Source organism: Melospiza georgiana, chromosome 8 (genome assembly GCF_028018845.1).
Source record: "Melospiza georgiana isolate bMelGeo1 chromosome 8, bMelGeo1.pri, whole genome shotgun sequence".
Classification (NCBI taxonomy): domain Eukaryota; kingdom Metazoa; phylum Chordata; class Aves; order Passeriformes; family Passerellidae; genus Melospiza; species Melospiza georgiana.
In genome coordinates, this window is record NC_080437.1 from 25,193,039 (window position 1) to 25,211,521 (window position 18,483).

The following is an 18,483-nucleotide window of genomic DNA, read 5'->3' on the forward strand; positions in this document are numbered from 1 at the left end:
TTTCTGTGGATTAGTTGATGAAGCTGAGAGCCAAGCCTTCCCACAAATGCAAAGCAAATCTATGGAGAGGCTGAACAGGGATCCTGGGATGCCTCGCCCATTAAGCGGTGTTCCAGCCTCTTTATGTGAGGGAGTAGCCTGCAGCTCTTTCTTGCAAGACACCATACTTGTCAAAAGCTTTTTAAAGAATTTTCTCTCCTTTGCTGCAATTGTGTATCCTGATATACAAGATTTGTGCTACTCACTGCAAGAATAACTAAAAAGCCAAGTTACTAACTTGTAATATGTGATAATGCTTTGAAACATTCTCAGATGATCTGGATAGGAGAGGATCTGAATCTTTAATAGAAAGAAAAAATAAGTTCCCAGTCCTTGAGTTCAAAGAGAATGTTAAATTATGCCTTTTATACCCCCCTGAAGAAACTCAGAAGTCAATGAAAAATAACTCTCCTTTAATAATTTATTTAAAATCTTCTTGTGTGTACCCCTCTGAGTTTTGTGGGTTTGGGCTGTTTTTTGAACAACTTTAGACTTTTTGGCAAGTGACACAGTGTAAAAGGAAGTTGTATCTATAACAAAACAGTTCAAGTAGGAAAGCCAAACTTCTCTGTCATGCCAGCTCTTTACACAGTGTACACAGGATTGACCCTTGGGAGAAAAGGGACTGTGCAATGCCAGAGGAGCAGCCTTGAAGCCATAGTCACACAGTCTGATGGTGAGGGTAGTAATTTTACACCCTTCTGGTTTTGCTTTCCCAGAGTATGGCCAAGTCCATAAAAGAGACATTGTGCTTCAGGGGCCAATTAAGGCAGTGGAAAGAGTTTTAGAACATTCAGTGGTAGATGTGTAGGGAGAGAGCTGCTCCCCCCCCTCCTGTTCCTGCTGTCCCCTTGTTGCTCCAGGGCTGCAGTCCCAGTGCAGCAGATGGGTGAATGTAATGTGCTCTTTGGGCTGTCAGCTTTCTCATCCCCTTCCCCTCTGAGAAAGATGCTCCATTAATACAACAGACTAACTACAGTTATATCCACTATATGTATGTTCATACATACATTTATGTAAAGCTCATTCTGGTTGAGGTCGTCCTGCAGCTTGTAACCCAAACAAAGGACTCTCATCTGATGGCTGGATGACAAATGCAGTGAGATGCAGACAGTACTGTGGGTACTGATTCCTCTCAGTCTCCACCTCGCTACCTTGCCCCAAAGCTGTTCTGCTGATGGTGCCTCCTCTGGGTTTATAAACTCATTGTGGTGACCATTTGGGCTCATTAGAGATTGCCAGGCACTTTAGTAAGGACAAAGGGAGTTTGGTGTCTTACCCAAATTTCAAATTGGTAATTACAGAGTGCCTTTCTGAATACCAAGAATATTGGTGATTCCTCCTGCTTTAGTCTCTCAGTTATTTGGTGTGTGGCTATTACTGACCCATTCCTTCCCAGATGCTATTGCATCCTCCTTGCCTCAGGAATTTACCCACAGCTTCCTTCTTTTACCTGCACTGTAAAGTCTGTAAAGTGCTCTGGGACCTGCCTATGTAACAGGCATCACACAAGTGTGTAAGAAGATAGCAATGTCAATAAAACAAATAGGTATGGGATGGCTGGCGGGGGGAGACAAGTGGGACTGCACGAGTCACAGCGAGAAATGTGCCCATCTCTTGCTCCCTAAGGCTTCTGCTGGTGTGTCAGGCAGAGGGCTGCACTGGAGGTAAGGGCTGCATCTGCTCCTTGCTCCCCTGTCTCTGGGAGCAGCAGTGAGAGTCTTGTCTCCAAGGGAGGGGTTCCCCAGCTCAGGGTATTGCTTATCAGTCTCTGCCTTGAGGCTGTTGATTCCTTTTACCTGCTGATAGAAGTAATCCTGCCGGGAGGAATGTTCCCAGCATCCCTCAGCTGAGCATGGATACTGGAAGGGCTGCCAGGCAGTCTGGGGAAGCGCTGCTGGTTCACTTCTGTCTTAGGAAGCTAAAAACAGCAGTTCATGGCCTTCTGGGGTTGGCCCGTTCCCTTCCACCCCTTTGGCCCACTTGTGGAGGCGGCTGTAGAGCGGGAAGCCCTTGTTCTCTCGGTAGATGTAGACACCTGTGATGGCATTCCACTGGGGGCTCGGCTGGACGCCCTCCACCGGGAACTCCTGCACCAGCTCCTTCTCCTCCTTGTCCAGTGCCACAAAGCCAAAGAATTGTTTCACGTTCTTGGCTGCCAGGATCCTGGAGTGGACCTCGGCCGTGCGTCGGAAGAGCTTGTCCTCGTTGGAGCGGTACTGGGCCCAGTAGGCCTCCTGCCGGTAGCTCAGCGGCGAGCAGCAGTGCTTCAGGCACTTGGTGAGGAAAATCAGCACCGCAACGATGCCGATGAGCAGCCAGCCGAAGAGCTGGGAGAGAAGAGAGAGGCTGCGTTAGGACACGGCAAGGCTGTCTTACCCACTCCCTGTGGCTTCTCCCTGCTGTGCCTACCTGGGACTCGTATCTCAGCCGCCGTGTCACCTCGTCCCTGAACTTGGTGAGGTTTGCCGGGACGTCTCTACAGGGGATCTTGGCCAGCACCTCGGCCCCGTACTCAGCTGGAAACTTGTCCAGGGAGGATGGCTTGACAAACTCGCTGAGGGCACAGATGTAAGCTTCCCCACGCAGCAGCGAGATGACCGACCAAGTGATGGGTGCCACGGACGCTCGGCCCATGATGGAGCCAAAGAGGAGGAAGGTGGCAGCAGCAGAGAAGTTCTTGGTGCCCCGCTTGTGGCACTCGGCCACCAGGTTCCAGGTGTGATTGTTCCAGATGACACCAATGAGGAAGAGGGCCAGGGCCGGGACACCGATGGCAGCCAGCCCATAGATGTAGTTGCGGGCAGGGGAGCAGGGGCAGTGGAAGGCGACGACTGAGAAGAGCTCCTCGCTCCCCACTGTGCCCAGGGCCACCAACCCATTGAAAATCATCACGTCTTTGCTCTTGAAGAACAAGGAGAGGAAGCGGAAGTTCTCAGCAATGAGGGCGGCCATCTCGTCCGGGGCCTGAGAGATGTGTTCTGCAGTGGGGGCTGTGCTGGCTCAGCCCCCAGCTCTGAGAAACACTCCAGTGGGGGATGAAAGGCCCGGTGCTAGCTGAGGTGCAAGGAGCTGTTCCAGGAGCAAGACACCTTCACCGATGTCACTTCTTCCCACCTGGTGTCCCAGCCTGTGGAGCTGGCTGCTGATACAGGGATACTTCAAAAGGTATCCTAAGCAATATGTGAAACCTCAGCCCTTTTTGTTTCCCACTAAGCCCTCCAAAAGCTTCACTACAGCAAAGATGACAGGTGGGACACACCTTTCTGTCCCTCTCAATTGCACATTTGTCCTCTTTCCTTCTGTTTGGTCTTAGTCACCTCTCAGAGGCAATTATTGTCAGCATCACTGGCAAGCTCTTGATGATCACCCAAACCTGCAATGAAGGAGGACACCATGTTACTGGGAAAACTGGACCAGAGCACTGGTGCTGGGATGTGTCCCCAGCCCTGCAACTGACTCACAGTAGCCCAGCCATATGTGGCACATGGGTGCTGGGGTTGTGCTGCTTTGAAGGTGTCCTGTGTGGCTTTTGCCTCCCTCTTTACAGCTGATGAGTTAATACTTATGAATGGACACACGTATGTGAGGAAGGCAGCAAGGGGTGCTGTGAGACATCCCAGAAGATTTGGGAGCACAGAAATGCAGCATGGGAGGCCCAGGCAGGAGCAGCCTTTGCTGAGAAGGGTGAAGGGATGCTTGGGGGCTGTTCATACCAGCAAGAGAAGTTGCTTTCTGGGAAAGCTTATCCTGATGTCCCAGGATACAAACACCAAATGCTCATAGAGCTGGGACAGCAATTATGTGTGAGCTTTTGCTAGGATTGGGTGTGTCAGGATGATCTCCCATCCTGCAGCCGATTCACAAAATCGTACTTCCTGTCCTGGCCTGCAGCCCCTGCTCAGCTTCTTAATTGCTGCCCTGAGATTGAGCCCCTCAACCTGCAGCCTCAGTGCCAGAGATGCTCTTTGGTGCCCTTTGCCTGGGTTACATCCCACCGACAGGGCTGCAGGCACCTGGGGCCAAGCAGGGAAAATCATGTTCCCTGATTTTTTTAAGGGCAGGGAAATAACTGGGAATTGTATCCGCGTGCTCTGCTGCAACATCCATTCCCCCATCCCATCTGCAAGCTGGATTCAATTAATTTCTTAGCTGACTTTCCATCAGTGCTGCATCTCCACAGGGTTTCTCCTCAGGAAGCCTCAAGCACCTTGCAAGCCCTGTGAACCTCACCCACGACGAAACCCTCTGGCCTTAGAGGAACTGCTGTCACCAGGGTTTGCTGGAGACAGGAAGGACCTGGGCACCCAACCAACTGCCTCTGGCAGCTTGCACAGTGCTGGAAGTACCAGCACACATCTGGGGCTGCCTGGGGGCCATGGCCCACAGACCTGCCCCAAAGTCTTACCTGGGCCACCCCAGCTGCAGGGACAAGACTTCAGGGATAGTCAGGCAGAAGAGACAAAGATACTTTAATCCCTATGGTCTTATGCACAGGGCTTGCTCTTACACTGTGCTTTAAATCACTCCTCTGCCTCAGTTGATCTGCTGCCTTAACACATCCTGGTTTACTCCCTTTCTTCATGGGGCACGGGTGGGGAACAGGGACAGAAATTTTGCCTCTGTTCTTTGCTGTGTCTAATCCATGGCAATCCCTCCAAAGTCACGCTGTGATATTGCCGAGTTCAAATGTAAACAGCCCTTAATGTCTTCCTGCAGCTTCCCAGTTTTCCATATGCAAAATTCCCTCTGCAAAGGAGACAGACCAGCTGAAAACCGCCACCACGTGATGGGGAGCCAGGCCTCCATCTCCATGCTTGCCGGAGCTCCACGTTTGCAGCCAGATGCCAAGCCCACAAACTTGCTGGAGTTCAAGCATCTGTTGTTAGTTACCCACAAACAGCCCCGATAAACATGGCCCTGTAACCTTCCTGACAGAGCCTGGCAAATGGCAAAGCAAATATCTGAGGAGCTGGCAAAGAGAAGTATTTGCCACTTAGAGGTTACCCTTCCTCTGCTTGGTAGTTAGGGTCTGAGAGAGAGGGTTGGATAGAAGGGGAAAAGTTGTAAGCAGATAAAGGAAGAAGTTGCAGCAGGTAAGTTTTTAAGAGCCTCTGTTTCTTTCCCCAAAATATATGTGAAAGCAAGAAAAAATTAAGTCACTTACTTGAAAAAGTTGTTGAAACCAGTTCTGGAGCCTTCTCAGCCCTTCCTGTGTTTTTTCACCCAGGCTCTGGTTTGTGGGGGGTTTCCAGCAGCACACAGGGCTGTGCAGGAGTTGGGATGCAGCCAAGGCTGGTCTGATGGTGAAGTGGAAGCTTTTGAAAGCAGCCTTAACAGTTTGCGAAGGCTTCCTTATTCAGTTTGAAACATGCTCTCTGCTGTTGGCTTTTGGGAAGAGGGAGGAGGTTGTTCCCCAGCTCTGAGATTGGGTGGGGCAAAGAGCAGGCGCTTGGCTTCTGCTCTGTGCGCAGCTGAGGTTGTGCCTTTAAGAATAAAAAAAAAAGGAAATGAAAAAGCTGAGAGAATGAGTCACTGGAAAAAGCACATCGTGCTTTCTCAGACTCATGATGCAGATGTGCAGTGGCTGGCTGGGACGGCCAGGAGTTTGCCTGGAGAACAGCAGCGATGAGGCGCCTTGCAGGGGTGCAGAGGGGAAATGGGGAATCCCTCCTGCCCGGGACTTGGGTGCAGCCCCCATCGTCCCCAGGGGATGCCGTGATGCTGATGGAGCCACGCCAAGCAGGCAGGGACAGCGCAGGAGAAGCCCATGGTCCCACGAGAAGGGACAGAATCTTCTGCTGTAGCACACGGGAGCCGGCTGAGCCAGCGGGAAGGCGCCTGCCTGGGTGGATTTTGGGGCATCACAAGCTCTGTGGGGTGCCAGGTTCTGCTGCTTTCCCCCAGGTGGGACAGAGCAGGCTGGGGGCTGAGCAGGGCCGGGGACCGTGTGTGTAGGGCTGGGCACAGCCTGATTTTTGGCGGGTGCGGTGCATTCCTGTCTGGGTCAACTTTTCTGCTCTCTGTTTCCCCTGCTTGAGCGATGCCTGCGAGGCAGCCGAGAGCGCCTCTCTTTCTCTTTGCTCCCTCCTCTCCACCGTCTGTCCCTCAGCTCCAGCTCCTGCCCAGCCTGTTGCAGAGGCTGGAGGCCCCCATCCTCCTTCCCCACCCTCCTTGCCGTCTTGTCCCTGGGGTTAAACTCAGCCTCCCCAGGGAATGCCTTCAGCACAGGCAAATCCTCAGCAACGCCCACGTTCCCCTCCTCCCCGAGCAAGTGTAGGCTCAGCCCAGCGCCGGCAGTTCAGCCGATGGGGTTTTTGGACGATTTTCCTTCCTAGCCCACACCTGGGATCCCCGGGCGGGTTTTTGCAGCTCCCGGTTGTTTGGGCGCGGTGCATCCCTCGGCACTCCCACACACTGACTGCTCGCCTGGGGCTGGCTCCCCTGCTGGCTTGGTGGGGACCCGGGGCTTGCTCCACGCTCAGAGCGCTGCAACCAAGTGGGATCAGCACTGGGACCACAGCCTGGGGTGTGTTGGGCTTCCTTGGGAAGGCTCTCCTCCCAAAGGCCATGAGAAATGTCCCCAGATTCCAGCGTGGAGAGGGGAACCTGATCTATGAGGACTCCGCAACTGCTCCATTTGCTGCATGGGGGCAAAGCTCTAATCTTAAAAATCTTAGTTAAGAGCCCAAGAGTTTCTCATTGCAAATGCATCTAGTTGATACCTTAACGGCTGTGCCATGGAGCCCACCATCCCTCTGTGCTGCTCGCCATCGTGGGGGACTCTGAGCGCACCTTTCCCAGTGAGCCACAAACAGCACCAAACTGCAAATGATAGGAGTGGAAACCACCTTTATCTTTTAATCTCCTTTGCTTTGTAAATCAGGTTTTGTGCCTATTAATTTCTGGGCAGGTGTGTTAATTAAAGTTTGGGTGTGAAGATTGATGACAAAGCCATGTCATGCTCCTTTCTCCTGGGAGTTGGCCAGATTCAGCCTGCCCTTGACTATGAGCTTGCTAAAATGCTCTCACAGCAGCCAGGAGAATTTCCTCATCACTTTGGTCCTTTGTTCTCTTCTACCCAAAGCCTCTGTGGAGTTGCACACTGATAATTAAGGTTTATGCAAACGACAGTCACTTCAGTTACTCATAATAAATTGTTTGAACAAGAACACCGCAGCAGAAATTTCAAGTGCATGAACATCTTGGAAGGGACGTGGCAGGGCTAAAACTCATGCCTCAAAAGGGGTTTGCCTTCTGCATATTTGTAATAAAATCAGGGCCACTGGGAAACACTCTTCTGGGCTGTGATTTCCATGGTCACCTCAAGGGCTTGCATCCTGTCATCCCCTCTTTCTGTGGAAGCGGGCAGCCACCCTGAATTGTGTAATGTTGGTGGTGACCTCCCGGCTTCTCCTCTGAGAGCCAGGGCTGGCTGCTGCTGGTGGCCAAGCACTGGCAAAACTCTTCAACTCACACAGCCTCAGCACCTCAGGCTTGGCCTGGGGACTCTTCCAGTCCTTTTCATTGCATACAAGTAAAGAAACACCAACAGCTTTAGTAAATAGCTTTTATAAATCCTGGTGTTTGAGCACAGAGCTTGAATGGTAAACCTGAATTATTCATTTGGCTCCTTAAACAAACATCCAGGTGGGTTTTTAACAACAGCGTTTGTGTCAGGGAGAGATACAGGAAAATTTGTAAAAACAAATTGTCCTGAGGCAGATTTGTGGCAGGGTGTTGGCCTGGCCCTCTCTCCATCCCCCTGCTGCTGAATGCTAGCTGCTGTCCTTGTCTGGACACTTCCTTCAAGGAGCATCTCTGTGGAATCCTCATTTAATGGTGCCCGTAACACCAACCACCGTGTTTCTGTCACACAGGGCTATGTGGAATGTCTCTTCACTACCTCATTGCTTTGGTCAAATTTATTTTAAGGCTTTTCTTGGCTTGGGAGCCATGTGTCTGTGGGGATGTAGTGTGTGGAGGGGTAATGTGGTCTTTCAGGGTTTCACAACTTGGCAGCAGAAATGGGCACTCTCAGCTTGTTTCCCCACCAGGGGAATTTTTAATACTGCCTAAACCCACATGCACTGCTCAATGCTGAGCACATCATGAAAGAGAGGAAGTTTTGCACATCTGGTAGTGTCTGTCTTGGCAACTGCCACAACACAAACCTGGTGCTCAGTGGTGTGGGACACACAGCACGTCTGGCTGCCACATTGCACCCTTCAGCATCCCTGGGGCTTGTCCATCATAGCCTTCCAAAATTATCCTTCCTGGCACAAAACTTGTTACCTGGATCACCGATGCTGTGGGACTGGATGTGAGAGCAGATGGGATCCCACTGAGCCCTTTGGGTGCCTGTTCCCCTGCAGCTGCTGTGGCACTGGCCCTTGCCTGTGCCCTGGCTTCTGCCCTCTCTGCAGCCCATCTCACAAAAACATGATTCTGCCTCTGCCCAGCCCCGTGGCCCTCACACCCAGCTGTAGTAGGCAGCTGTCTCTTTTCGGGGTGCAGAGGGGTGTGTGGGGGGCTGCCCTTCTCCTGCCCAGCCGTTTCCAGTAGGTTGGGCAGGTGGGTGGAGGTGCAATGGGGGCTTGCATCTGTGCCAGCTCTTCAGGGCCATGTTCATGGTGCCCTGGTCGGTGATGCCCAGGAGCTTCTCGGCAGCTTCCCCTGCATCAGCAGGGGCTTTCCTGGGCAGGTGGCAGCGAGCAGCCTCCAGGTCCGTGCTCATGCCCTCAAAGAACTGCTGTATGCAGACTTTGGCAAAGCTCCTGGCGTGCTCCGCACATGTCTCGTCGAACAGCTTGCGCTCGATGTCGATGTAGTGGGACCAGTACCTGCTCTTCAGGAAGGCAGCCTGGCTGAAGCAGGGCCGAAGAGATCTCACCAAGAAAGCCAAAGTGGTCATCAGCAGCACAAAGCACCAGCCCAGAGCCTGCAGGGATGAAGGGGAACCAGAGCTGTCACATGCCCAGCAGAACCAGCCCGCAGAACCCCCCTGGTTTGCAAACAAGCCTGACTCCACTTTGGGCTGTTTGACACTTGGCTGTGTTTACGCTGCAAAACTGGGTGAGGAGGCCCTATGAACCATTTGCACAGAATTTTTGTTCAGTGCATAGGCAGCACCTCTTGATTCTTGCCTTATAGAGCATCAGCAGGCACTGACCATAAATAACACCGGGGCTGAATCCTGTGCCCAGCCCTTGGTCCTGCCTCCAATGAGGGTGCCTCACCTAGGTCTAGGATAGCCTGTGTCCTCTGACTTGCAGTATTGCCCCAGATGCTCCCTGGTTTATGCAGCTGTCTTAGCTCTTTTTCCAAGCTGAACTTAGTAATATCTACTGTGAGTGGGCAGCAGTGAAAGCTCCCCTGTTAATGGGGTCTGACAGGAAGGGTGAGATGAGGACAGAGCTAGAACCAGTTTGTCTTGTTCACCATCAGTCTTAGCTCAGGCTGCCTCCAGGCCGTACTGGCAGAGCTCGTGATGTTCAACGCCCCTGGAAATGCAGCCTCCTAAAAGAGCACCTGAGGGGGAGGTTCTATGTGGGACCTCCTGTTTTTCAGCTCCCAATGCTTTTCAGATGCGGTATGCCCAGGAAAATCTGCTTTGGAGGAGTCCCAGTGGTTCCATTTCTCTTAAAGGGGATAATCATTCCTGTCTGCCCTAAGGTCTGCTATAAATGGGAGTGCATGAGTGACAGGTATTTCAGACCATCCTGTCTCCAGCATGGCCAGGAGCAGAGGGCTTGAGAGGAATTAAGCACAGGACAAGTGGTTAGCAGCACATCTTCATTTGTGGTTCCCCGGGATGGCTAATAAACACACCCTGGCTGCTCCCATGCAGCGGCACAGACAAGTGGCACAGATGGTTATCGGCCCGTTGCTTGCAGCGTTGTAATAAGAAGAACAACTGATGGGTTATTGGAGAGGTGACAACCTGCCAGCCACTGAGGAAGATCCATCTCAGCCCCTTCTGAGCCTGCTCTGAATAAATACATGCAGATGGTTTGGCTGTCACGCTCTGCAGCCCTGGGCTGCCCAGGCAGGAGAGATGGCCAGTTATTAGGATGACCTACAGCTACAGCCTCTGCACCATCCTGGAGGCATAACCCCACAGAGCTGAGTCTGAACACCTTGTACCCCTGTGAAATCACCAGTCTCTCCTGCTGCAGCTTGATTTCAACAAGGAGATTCTGTTGAGGGAGCTCAGGCTGGCAGTGCCTAACCCCAATCCACCAGTGAGAGCACACCATGGTGCCTCTTACCTGTGAGATGCAGCGCAGGTACCTGACGGCCACTTCACTGGCGATGAGCTGCTGCCCGGTGTAGATCTCCTTGCAGGGGATCCGGGCGAGCACCCGCTGTACCTCCCCCTGGGACAGGCGGGGGTGGCTGGCATTGCCCAGGCTCCCCAGGGGCACCGAGGTGCAGAAGGCACAGGTGATGCACTTGCCATCCAGCAGTGTCACCGAGAGCCACACCACGGGGGCGATCATGGCCCGCTGTGCCATGGAGCAGCACATGTAGCGCAGCACGGCCGCGTCCTTCCCGCGCCGGCCCCGCGGCCGCCGCCACTCCTCTGCCAGCATGGAGATGTTGTTGTTCAGCACAAAACCTAGCAGGAACAAGATGAAGGGGGGCACCAGGAGGATGCCCAGCCCATAGGCCAGGTTGTACTGTGGCAGGCAGGGGCAGTTGAAATCAAAGGCTGAGTACATCTGGGTGCTGGCAAGGGCCATGATCCCACAGATGCCGTTCATGAAGGACTCCTGGTTGGACTGGAAGAACTGGAAGATCATCCGAAACTTGTCCATCTTTGCTTGATTCCTTCCCCCACCAGGGTCCAAGCTGTGGCCTCAGTTTATTTCATTCTTTCAGATTTCCTCTTCAAAGATGGCATCACTAAGTTTCTGTGCAGTCCACTGTTTCATTCATGCACTCTTACAACCCCACTATTTGAAGCAAAAAATTAACATTTTTTCCTGCTGATTTTGCTGCCTACAAAAGTTTAGAGTTTGCTTCCTGCTGCTCTTCTTTGGATCTGGGACCTGGGTTGTTTCTGGTTTGCAAAACCAGATTTCATTCTTCTCCACATCCCCATTTCTGCAGTCTCCCAGCTGCCAGCTCTCTTTGCTGGAGGGTGCAGGTGTTACCATGGCTGTGCCCTCCCCAGAGCACTTTGTGCCCTGGGCAGAGTTGGCTGATTGGCCTCTGTGAACCTGTTTGCAAATGCAGGGGGTGGGTGCTCCTCCCAGGGCTGAACGGGACACCCCACCCCTGCAGTGCTGGCACACATGGAAAAACTGGATTCCAGAGCTTCCCCCTTCCCTCTGTGTATCTGCTTTGCCTCAGCAGCATCTGAGGCAAGCACCTTGCAGGTCTGCCAGCCCCTACTTCTGAACCTGGGAGGAGTTATTTCTGGGAAATAACTCTTCTTTTTTATTCTGCAGAGGGAAGGGAAAAGAAAAGGAAAGGCAGAGAAAGGAGAGGTAATAGTTAGGCAGGGCTTGGCTTCCACAGCACAAATCTAAAAGAATGGATGGTGTTGATGGTGCTGTCCTGCATCTCAGTTCCCAGTTCACAAAGCAGCCTTGGTGCGTTCAATTGCTCCTTTAAGCTGGTCAGAAGGTGGGGGATTGCTGGGACTACAAGTGGCTCTAAAACAGGCAGTGGCAGTTGCTCAGTTGTTCCTGTCCAGGCACCACCTGATGTGAGGATCAAGATACATCTCCAGTGTGACTGCAGTGGTGGCTGTGGGACATGTCACCAAGGGAAGCTGTGCATAGGTGGGTGGCACACGGAAGACACAGGACAGGTACTTTCCCACGAGGTTTTGCAGTGTGTCAGTGCTGAGCTAGGAAGCCAGACCAGGCTTTTTGACCATTAGTCAGTGCTGCAGGTTCTGAGTCTGCCCTGCACCAGTCCTGGGGCTCAGCTGATTATGCTGAGTTGACCCTGAGATGCCCCTGCAGAGGTGAGCACAGAGCATGTGGATAATACCTGAGCAGTCTTAGCTCTGTCTGCTGTGGAGAGGTTAATTGCACGATCTCATCAAATGGGAAGAGATTTTGCTGCATGAATATAGATGAGACCTGTTGTACTGCTAGCTAAGAGCTCAGACTGGCTTCTCTGTTCACCTGACAAGTGGCTTTTTGAAGGGCAGTTCACATCAAAGCCTGCTTGAATCAACCCTGTAAAAAGCTGAGAGCTTTTTGATCTCCAGGAAAACCCTGCCTTTTATTAAACATGAACTGAGGGTCTGAGCCTGCTTGGTGTACAGCACTACAATTCTCACTGAAGCCAGCAATAGTCAGTGAGAATCAAAAAAGAGTCCACAGAAGACAATGCCTGGGTCTTTCTTTCCATCTTGACTTTGTTTTCATGAGCTTCCTAACAGAAAGTTCACTCTAACTGACTTCCAAGGGAAGGCAGAGCTGATGATTCCTCCCAAATCCCAACTTATTTGTGCTCTGGAAACCCTGCCCTGAAAGAGATGGTACCTGCCCAAGTCCCTCCCTGGACCCAGTCCTGCACCTGCGCACCAAGACAGACTCCAAGGTGTGGAGCTGGGGAGGGCTTTGCCTGTCCCAGTCAGTGTAAGATATGGAAAGAAGGAGTGTGAAAGCAGTAACAATTCCCTTCAGGAGAGTTTAGGAAGTGACTGGGGAAGCTGTCTTTGCAGTCAGCTCTGCTGTTTCACAGGCTCTTGGCAGGTGAGGATCCCTAAGGATGCCAGACAGATCTGCAGGTCAGGCATCACAGCAGCCCTGAGAGACAGACAGCTGCTAAATCCATGGCAGCACCCTTAAACCCTCCTGTTTGCTCCCTCCTGGTACAGATAACAAATCTGTTCCTCTTCCCCCCTTTAGCCTTTCATATTTTGTGGCCACACTGGGATGACTTAAAACCTGAGAACATGGAAAGCAGCATGCAAATGGAGCTGCAGACCTCAGCTGTGAGCATGTTAGGAAAATACCCAATTTGACTAAAATGAAATGGTGAGTCCAAACTGAGCTGCAGCCTCAGATTTGTGATGTCATGTCTGACAAAAGTAAACCAGAGACACAATTCAAAGTGCAATGTTGATTTCAAAGAAGAGCTCAGAATCTCCCTGGATGTAAAGAGCTCCTGGAGAAAAGACCACTGTGTTTTTCCCTACCAGCATGGGCCACAGCTGGCTCTGTGCACTCTCCTAGCATATCCAAGGGAGCTCAGGGATTCATCCAGATCTGATTTTGCTATGCAAATAAGAAAAACTCTGCAGCCCATCCCTCTGCACCCTGCAGCTCCTGACTGGGCCTCAGTGGGCAAAGGGGTGCAGCTGCCCATGTGTGGGCTATGGAGTTATTTTGCTTCCCAATGTTTTACCCAGTACATCCTCATCCTCTGGCCTGTGCATGCAAACATCCTGGGCAGGAGGTGACCCACCTGCCAGCAGCTTGACAAGTCAATTTGGGGTATTAATATGAATTTTTATTTTGATCCCTCATTTTGGATTTAGTCCCAGTGTGGTGGCAGGTTCCTCTGCCCCTATCCCACCCTCTTATTTCCTCCTGAAAACCCTGCTTGCCCCACCTACCCATACCCAAGGAGATATTTCTTCTTCACTCCCACCTCCCCCAGCCCCTCCACGTGGCACCTCTCCCTCCAAGAGACAAAGTGGGTATCAGTGTGAGATTCAGCCTGGAGGAACAGATGTGTCTGTCCTGGGTTAATTTGCAGGAAAGACTTTAATGCATCCAAGCAGCAATGCTGGACAGAAGTACCCATCAAACTGGCACCATGTACAGTGGGGGCTGGAAAAGGCAGGTGAGAAAGCAATTATCATCAAAGGCTCAGAGGTAAGATTATATCCAAACAGCTTTGAAACTGTGGATGGAAATGCCCAAATTGGTGTTGCAAGGATGATCCTCTGGATAGCTTGTACCCAAATCTAGCAGAGGAGTGTTTAAAGTCTGTGCTCAGACTTCTCAGGCAGAGTGAGCGTGTCCTTTCCATGGCTGAGCACCAGTGCCTACAGCAGCTACTAAACCCCAGCACAGCCCCATGGTTGTGTTTCACACAGCCTCCATCTCCCGTTCCTTCTGCAAATCCAATCCAATCCTTATTCAGAGGGGTCTTCAATTAAAGTCATGCTGCTCCATGAATTTCAGTGTGTTGCCATATTTCATTTTATAAATGCATGGAACTATTGATGAGAGGTTGGTGAAGCAGGTTGAAGAGTTGGTGAGGCATGAAGATTGGTGAGAGGAAGACAGAACAGTTTGGCAGCTGGGCTGGGGGCAGCCAGAGCTCTCAGCAGATGGGAAGACATAGGAGGTGGATTTGCCTTTTTGAGTAAATATGTTGGTGTGGTGCTAAGAGAGTTGCCAATTAAATAACTTCTGTGTCAGCTCTGATAACCCTTTGAAGCAGGTTTCACTGGAGTGGGCAGGAGCTCCTCACTCCTCTGTGTGTGTGTGGTTTGTATGCAGCCAGATGCTGCTGCCCTGGTTAAATCCTTCCTTAGCCAGAACACATTTATCACAGCTGTAAGAAGCTGCAAACGCTTTGATATGACAAAAGTGCCCCCAGGGTCCTTGGCTGAGAAATGTCATTAACAGTGACTGCATCTGGGGCCCTTGGACCCTCAGAGCCAGCTGACTTTGGAGGTTTTGCTAGGCATGCCCTGGAGTGGAGCCTTTGAGTTTGCAGATTTGGAGGAAGGTATGAGCACCACTGTCACCTGCCACTGGTCCTGGCTTTGTGCAGAGGTTTGGCAATGCTCCTTCTGTGCCTGCAGGACAAATCCCCCTTTACACACTGCTGTGCTGGGGGACTTTGGAGTGGGTGCTGGCATTGTCTGCCCTGGGCAGGGGGGATCTCCCTCGCACCAGGGGATGCCTCTGGTGTGCCTGGCTGACATCCAGGGGAGGTTTCTCATAGTACCACGTTTTCAGAAGTTCATTCACCTGGTCCTGATCTGTGATACCCTGGAGAAGACCTTCCCCTCCTTCAGCCCCCTCTCCCTGCCTAGGGAAGCTGAAGCTGTGCAGTTTGATCTCTTGCTGCATGCTTTCGAAGAAGTGGAGGATGCATTTGTGAGCAAAGAGCCGGCTGTGCTCACAGCAGGTCTCCTCAAAAATCTTTTGCTCGATGTCAATGTAGTTGCTCCAGTGACGTGCCTGCAGGAGGGTGACCTGGTTGAAGCAAGGTCTGAGCCAGCGGGCAAGGAAAGCTGCTATGATCAGGATCAACAGAATGCTCCAGCCAAGTGCCTGTGGGATAAGAAAGAAGCAGTGAAACAGTAGCAAGACAGACACAAGGACAGGCACAAGCTGTTTGCCTGCATCAGAGAGACAGGGAGTTTGTGTGGCTGGAGGAGAAATGTGATGCATCTGGACTCCTGGCTTTTATCTGTCCCTGTAGTCCAGCACCTCACACTGTACCCAGAGGGTTGGTATAATTTCCTTCCAGAGAATATGGGGTATTTATCTGTGCATGAATCATTCAGTAAGGATAACTGATTGCAAAATTGCCGGGAGCAGACAGGCATTTGCTATGAGCATAGGAGTACCCCAGGGAAAGGGGACTTTAGTGCTCTCCTTTGGCATTCCTTATCTCCAGTGATCTTCATCTGCCACCTACACTAACTCCAGGGCCCAGGAGTCCCCACTGCAGCATGAAGACCGCCCACACTATGGGCAGCTCCCTTTGATAAGAAAGAAGAGCTTGTTTTCAATGACCTTCCACCAGTCTTCTATACCAAGAGCTGAGGCCAGTCAGGGCTCCAGTCCCCGTTGTGCCCCGTTCTATTGCTCCTGAGCAAGCTGTTTTCATCTGTCTAAGCTTGCACTGTCCTTAAAACAGTGGGTCCTGTCTGCAGGGTTGGCAGTTAGAAGGATCTTTTGACACTGAACAGGGCTTTAGGAGACACAGTATCTTATATTATCTGCGTTTAGAAGCTGCTGATTCTTCTATTAAACCATTCATAAATTCTTTCTTTTTCCCTACCTGACTCGAGATTATCACTTGGGATAGCGACATTTGGAAGCACAGAGCGGCCTTGCTCCCAGCCTGACCACAATGAAGGGATGGCAGATCAAGGAAGAGCAGGAGCAGGTGCCCCATGCCTGGTCACCTCACTAACATGAGGGGCTGTGCCAGCAGTGACCCACCTGGGAGCAGCAGCGCAGGTACCTGGACACGGCCTTGCGGGACGTGCTGTTCCTCAGGAGCTCGTCATCCTTGCAGGGCACCTTGGCCAGCAGCTGCTGCACCTGCTCTGTGCTCACATTGGCAAAGCCCACAAACTTCTGGGGGTCCATGGAGCCACTGAAAGCACAGATGAGGCATTTGCCATCCAGGAGGGTGACTACGATCCAGACGACAGGGGCAACCATGGCTCGCTGCATGATGGAGGAGCACAGGTACCTGGAGCAGAGAGAGAGGTGAGTGGGTTAATGCTGGGAGCTTTCTCCTCATCCTGAGCCCTGAGGGATGCAGGCTGTCCTGTGCCAAGCAGTCCTTCCAGACCCAGGGAACTGACTCCCAGGGCTGCCCTCAGCATTGCTCCTGCTGATGCTTGTTCTGCTCTGGGATGTCTTTGTTGGTTCTGCCTCTCAGTGGAACCTGCACTAGCACAAGGCAGGGTTCTGTGTGCTGCCTGCACTCAGTGCACAATCTCCTCACCATGGGCTTGCCTTGACTGTACCCTTATGTCTCCCATGCACAGATCTTTGTCAGCTCTCCCTTGTCTTCCATATTCACACTTCCTTATCTCATCAGTTGTAATCTGGAAAATCCTCTTCTTTCTGCTGCCTTTCTTGCCCCTCTCTGAGCCAACCTGTGTGCTGCACAAAACTTTACATGTAACAGATGGAATATTATTCTCCTCACCCTTCTACCAGTACAAATTAGTAAAAGCTCGGGTGAAGGGACTGAGACTTTTGATAAAGAATGACTGTGATGAAAATGCCACACCTTCTGCATATTTAAAAGGAAATGCCTGATGTTTTTGCACATGGAAGCCCCAGAAGACACCCTGTGAGTGCATGACAGGGCAGCAGCAATGCAGTTTCCCAGGGTGGTGGCATAAGCCCAGGTGTTGAGGCATTCCTGCTCTCCTTAGCTGGGATGGAACGAGCCTGCCTTAATTTCTGCTGGCTGTAAATGCATTTCCCACACCCCTGCCCCTCCAGGGTCATGGGGAGAGGTCTCAGGAGATGAGCTTACAAGAAAACTAATCTACCAGGAGGATCAAAGCCATGGATACAGACAGCTAAACAGGAGGTGAGAAGAGGGATGCCACTGCCACTGCAAACCCCACCTGATGACAGCTGGGTCCTTCATCCTGCGCCCTGCTGGTCGCCTCCACTCCTCCAGCATCACCAGGGACTGCCTGTTGAGGATGAGCCCACACAGGAAGAGGATGATGGGGGGCACGAACATGATCCCCAGGCCATATGCCATGTTGTACTGGGGCAGGCAGGGGCAGCTGAAGTCCAGGCTGGTGTACATCTTTACACTCGCCAGGGCCAAGAGCCCACAGATCCCGTTCATTACAGACTCTGAGTTCGACTGGAAGTACTGGAAGATCATCCGGAAACGGTCCATGGTGTTCTTCTGGCCAGGGATGCTCCTCCTGGAAATCCCCGGGTGCCCAGAAGGGCCTGTCTCCCTCTGCTCCTCCTGCTGCTGCCACAGGGCAGGGGATGCAGCTCAGCTCCCAGTCAGCAGGAGGATGAGGATGGAAGAGAGCTGCTGTGGTAGGGGGAACAGCCTGTGCTGAGGCTTCCCCACTGGCACATGGCTCTCACAGGTCTGGCTCTCACAAGTGCCTGTCTTCCAGGGCAGTTGGTAGCTTTTCTGGGTGAGCTGATGGATACGGCCTCCAGCAGCCTTTTTTGTCCCCTTGTTTTTCATTTTGAGGGCTGTCCCACACAGCAAGCAGTCACAGCCTCCAGTGGTGCCTGGTCCCTCCCTCCAGGAGATGATAACTCTCTCTGGAGAGCCATTGGTGGATGCCTGTGAGCTGCTGTCTGCTGATTGAAGCCTGTTGGGTGATTCACTGCCCAGGAGAAACCAGGTAAATCAATGAGCTCATCCGTGCTCCTGCTGCTGCCCCGCTTCTCTTTGCATGTCCCCAGCCCCGTGTGGGGCAGGGGGAAGGCAGGGAGCACACACCTGGCTCAGTGTGCTGCAAGCTCAGATTTCCCTATGAAAATGGGCTGAAAGGACCAACCCTCTAGTCAAGAGGATGTGAGAATCCACAGCTTTCAAAGCCTGGAATGGCACCTGGGGGCAAAGGCTGCTCTTGGCTGTTCATCCTGAATATACTGGGGTATTTGTACCATACCACATCCTTGTCCCCCTGGGGCACTTCTGGCTTCCATCAGAGGGCACCATGCAATCAGAGCAGCTGGTTCTTTTGTCCCATGGGAGTGGGTTATCATCTTC

At 52.1% G+C, this 18,483-nt stretch overlaps 3 protein-coding genes across 3 annotated transcripts; all 3 read right to left on the reverse strand.

Moving 5' to 3' along the window:
* Positions 1-1,952: 1,952 nt before the first annotated feature.
* CALHM2 (calcium homeostasis modulator family member 2) lies at positions 1,953-2,994 on the reverse strand. Its single transcript, XM_058029515.1, has 2 exons — positions 2,452-2,994; positions 1,953-2,369 (listed from the first exon to the last, which is right to left on the reverse strand). The coding sequence occupies exons 1-2, from the start codon at positions 2,992-2,994 to the stop codon at positions 1,953-1,955; spliced, it is 960 nt and encodes a 319-aa protein (XP_057885498.1).
* Positions 2,995-8,512: 5,518 nt separating this feature from the next.
* On the reverse strand, positions 8,513-10,859 carry CALHM1 (calcium homeostasis modulator 1). The gene is made up of 2 exons (XM_058029579.1): positions 10,311-10,859; positions 8,513-8,980 (listed from the first exon to the last, which is right to left on the reverse strand). Exons 1-2 carry the CDS (start codon positions 10,857-10,859, stop codon positions 8,513-8,515), a joined length of 1,017 nt encoding a protein of 338 aa, XP_057885562.1.
* Positions 10,860-14,840: 3,981 nt separating this feature from the next.
* Positions 14,841-17,640, reverse strand: CALHM3 (calcium homeostasis modulator 3). The gene is made up of 3 exons (XM_058029695.1): positions 17,354-17,640; positions 16,203-16,458; positions 14,841-15,302 (listed from the first exon to the last, which is right to left on the reverse strand). Exons 1-3 carry the CDS (start codon positions 17,638-17,640, stop codon positions 14,841-14,843), a joined length of 1,005 nt encoding a protein of 334 aa, XP_057885678.1.
* Positions 17,641-18,483: the final 843 nt, after the last annotated feature.

Excerpts from the sequence above, each read along its gene's own strand:
- CALHM3 (XM_058029695.1), bottom strand. The coding sequence starts at position 17,640 with ATGGACCGTTTCCGGATGATCTTCCAGTACTTCCAGTCGAACTCAGAG. Across the intron at positions 16,459-17,353 it reads AAGGACCCAGCTGTCATCAG|GTACCTGTGCTCCTCCATCA; the intron begins GTGGGGTTTGCA and ends TCTCTGCTCCAG. Across the intron at positions 15,303-16,202 it reads ACCTGCGCTGCTGCTCCCAG|GCACTTGGCTGGAGCATTCT; the intron begins GTGGGTCACTGC and ends CTTATCCCACAG.
- CALHM2 (XM_058029515.1), bottom strand. The coding sequence starts at position 2,994 with ATGGCCGCCCTCATTGCTGAGAACTTCCGCTTCCTCTCCTTGTTCTTC. Across the intron at positions 2,370-2,451 it reads GGCTGAGATACGAGTCCCAG|CTCTTCGGCTGGCTGCTCAT; the intron begins GTAGGCACAGCA and ends CTTCTCTCCCAG.
- CALHM1 (XM_058029579.1), bottom strand. The coding sequence starts at position 10,859 with ATGGACAAGTTTCGGATGATCTTCCAGTTCTTCCAGTCCAACCAGGAG. Across the intron at positions 8,981-10,310 it reads ACCTGCGCTGCATCTCACAG|GCTCTGGGCTGGTGCTTTGT; the intron begins GTAAGAGGCACC and ends TCATCCCTGCAG.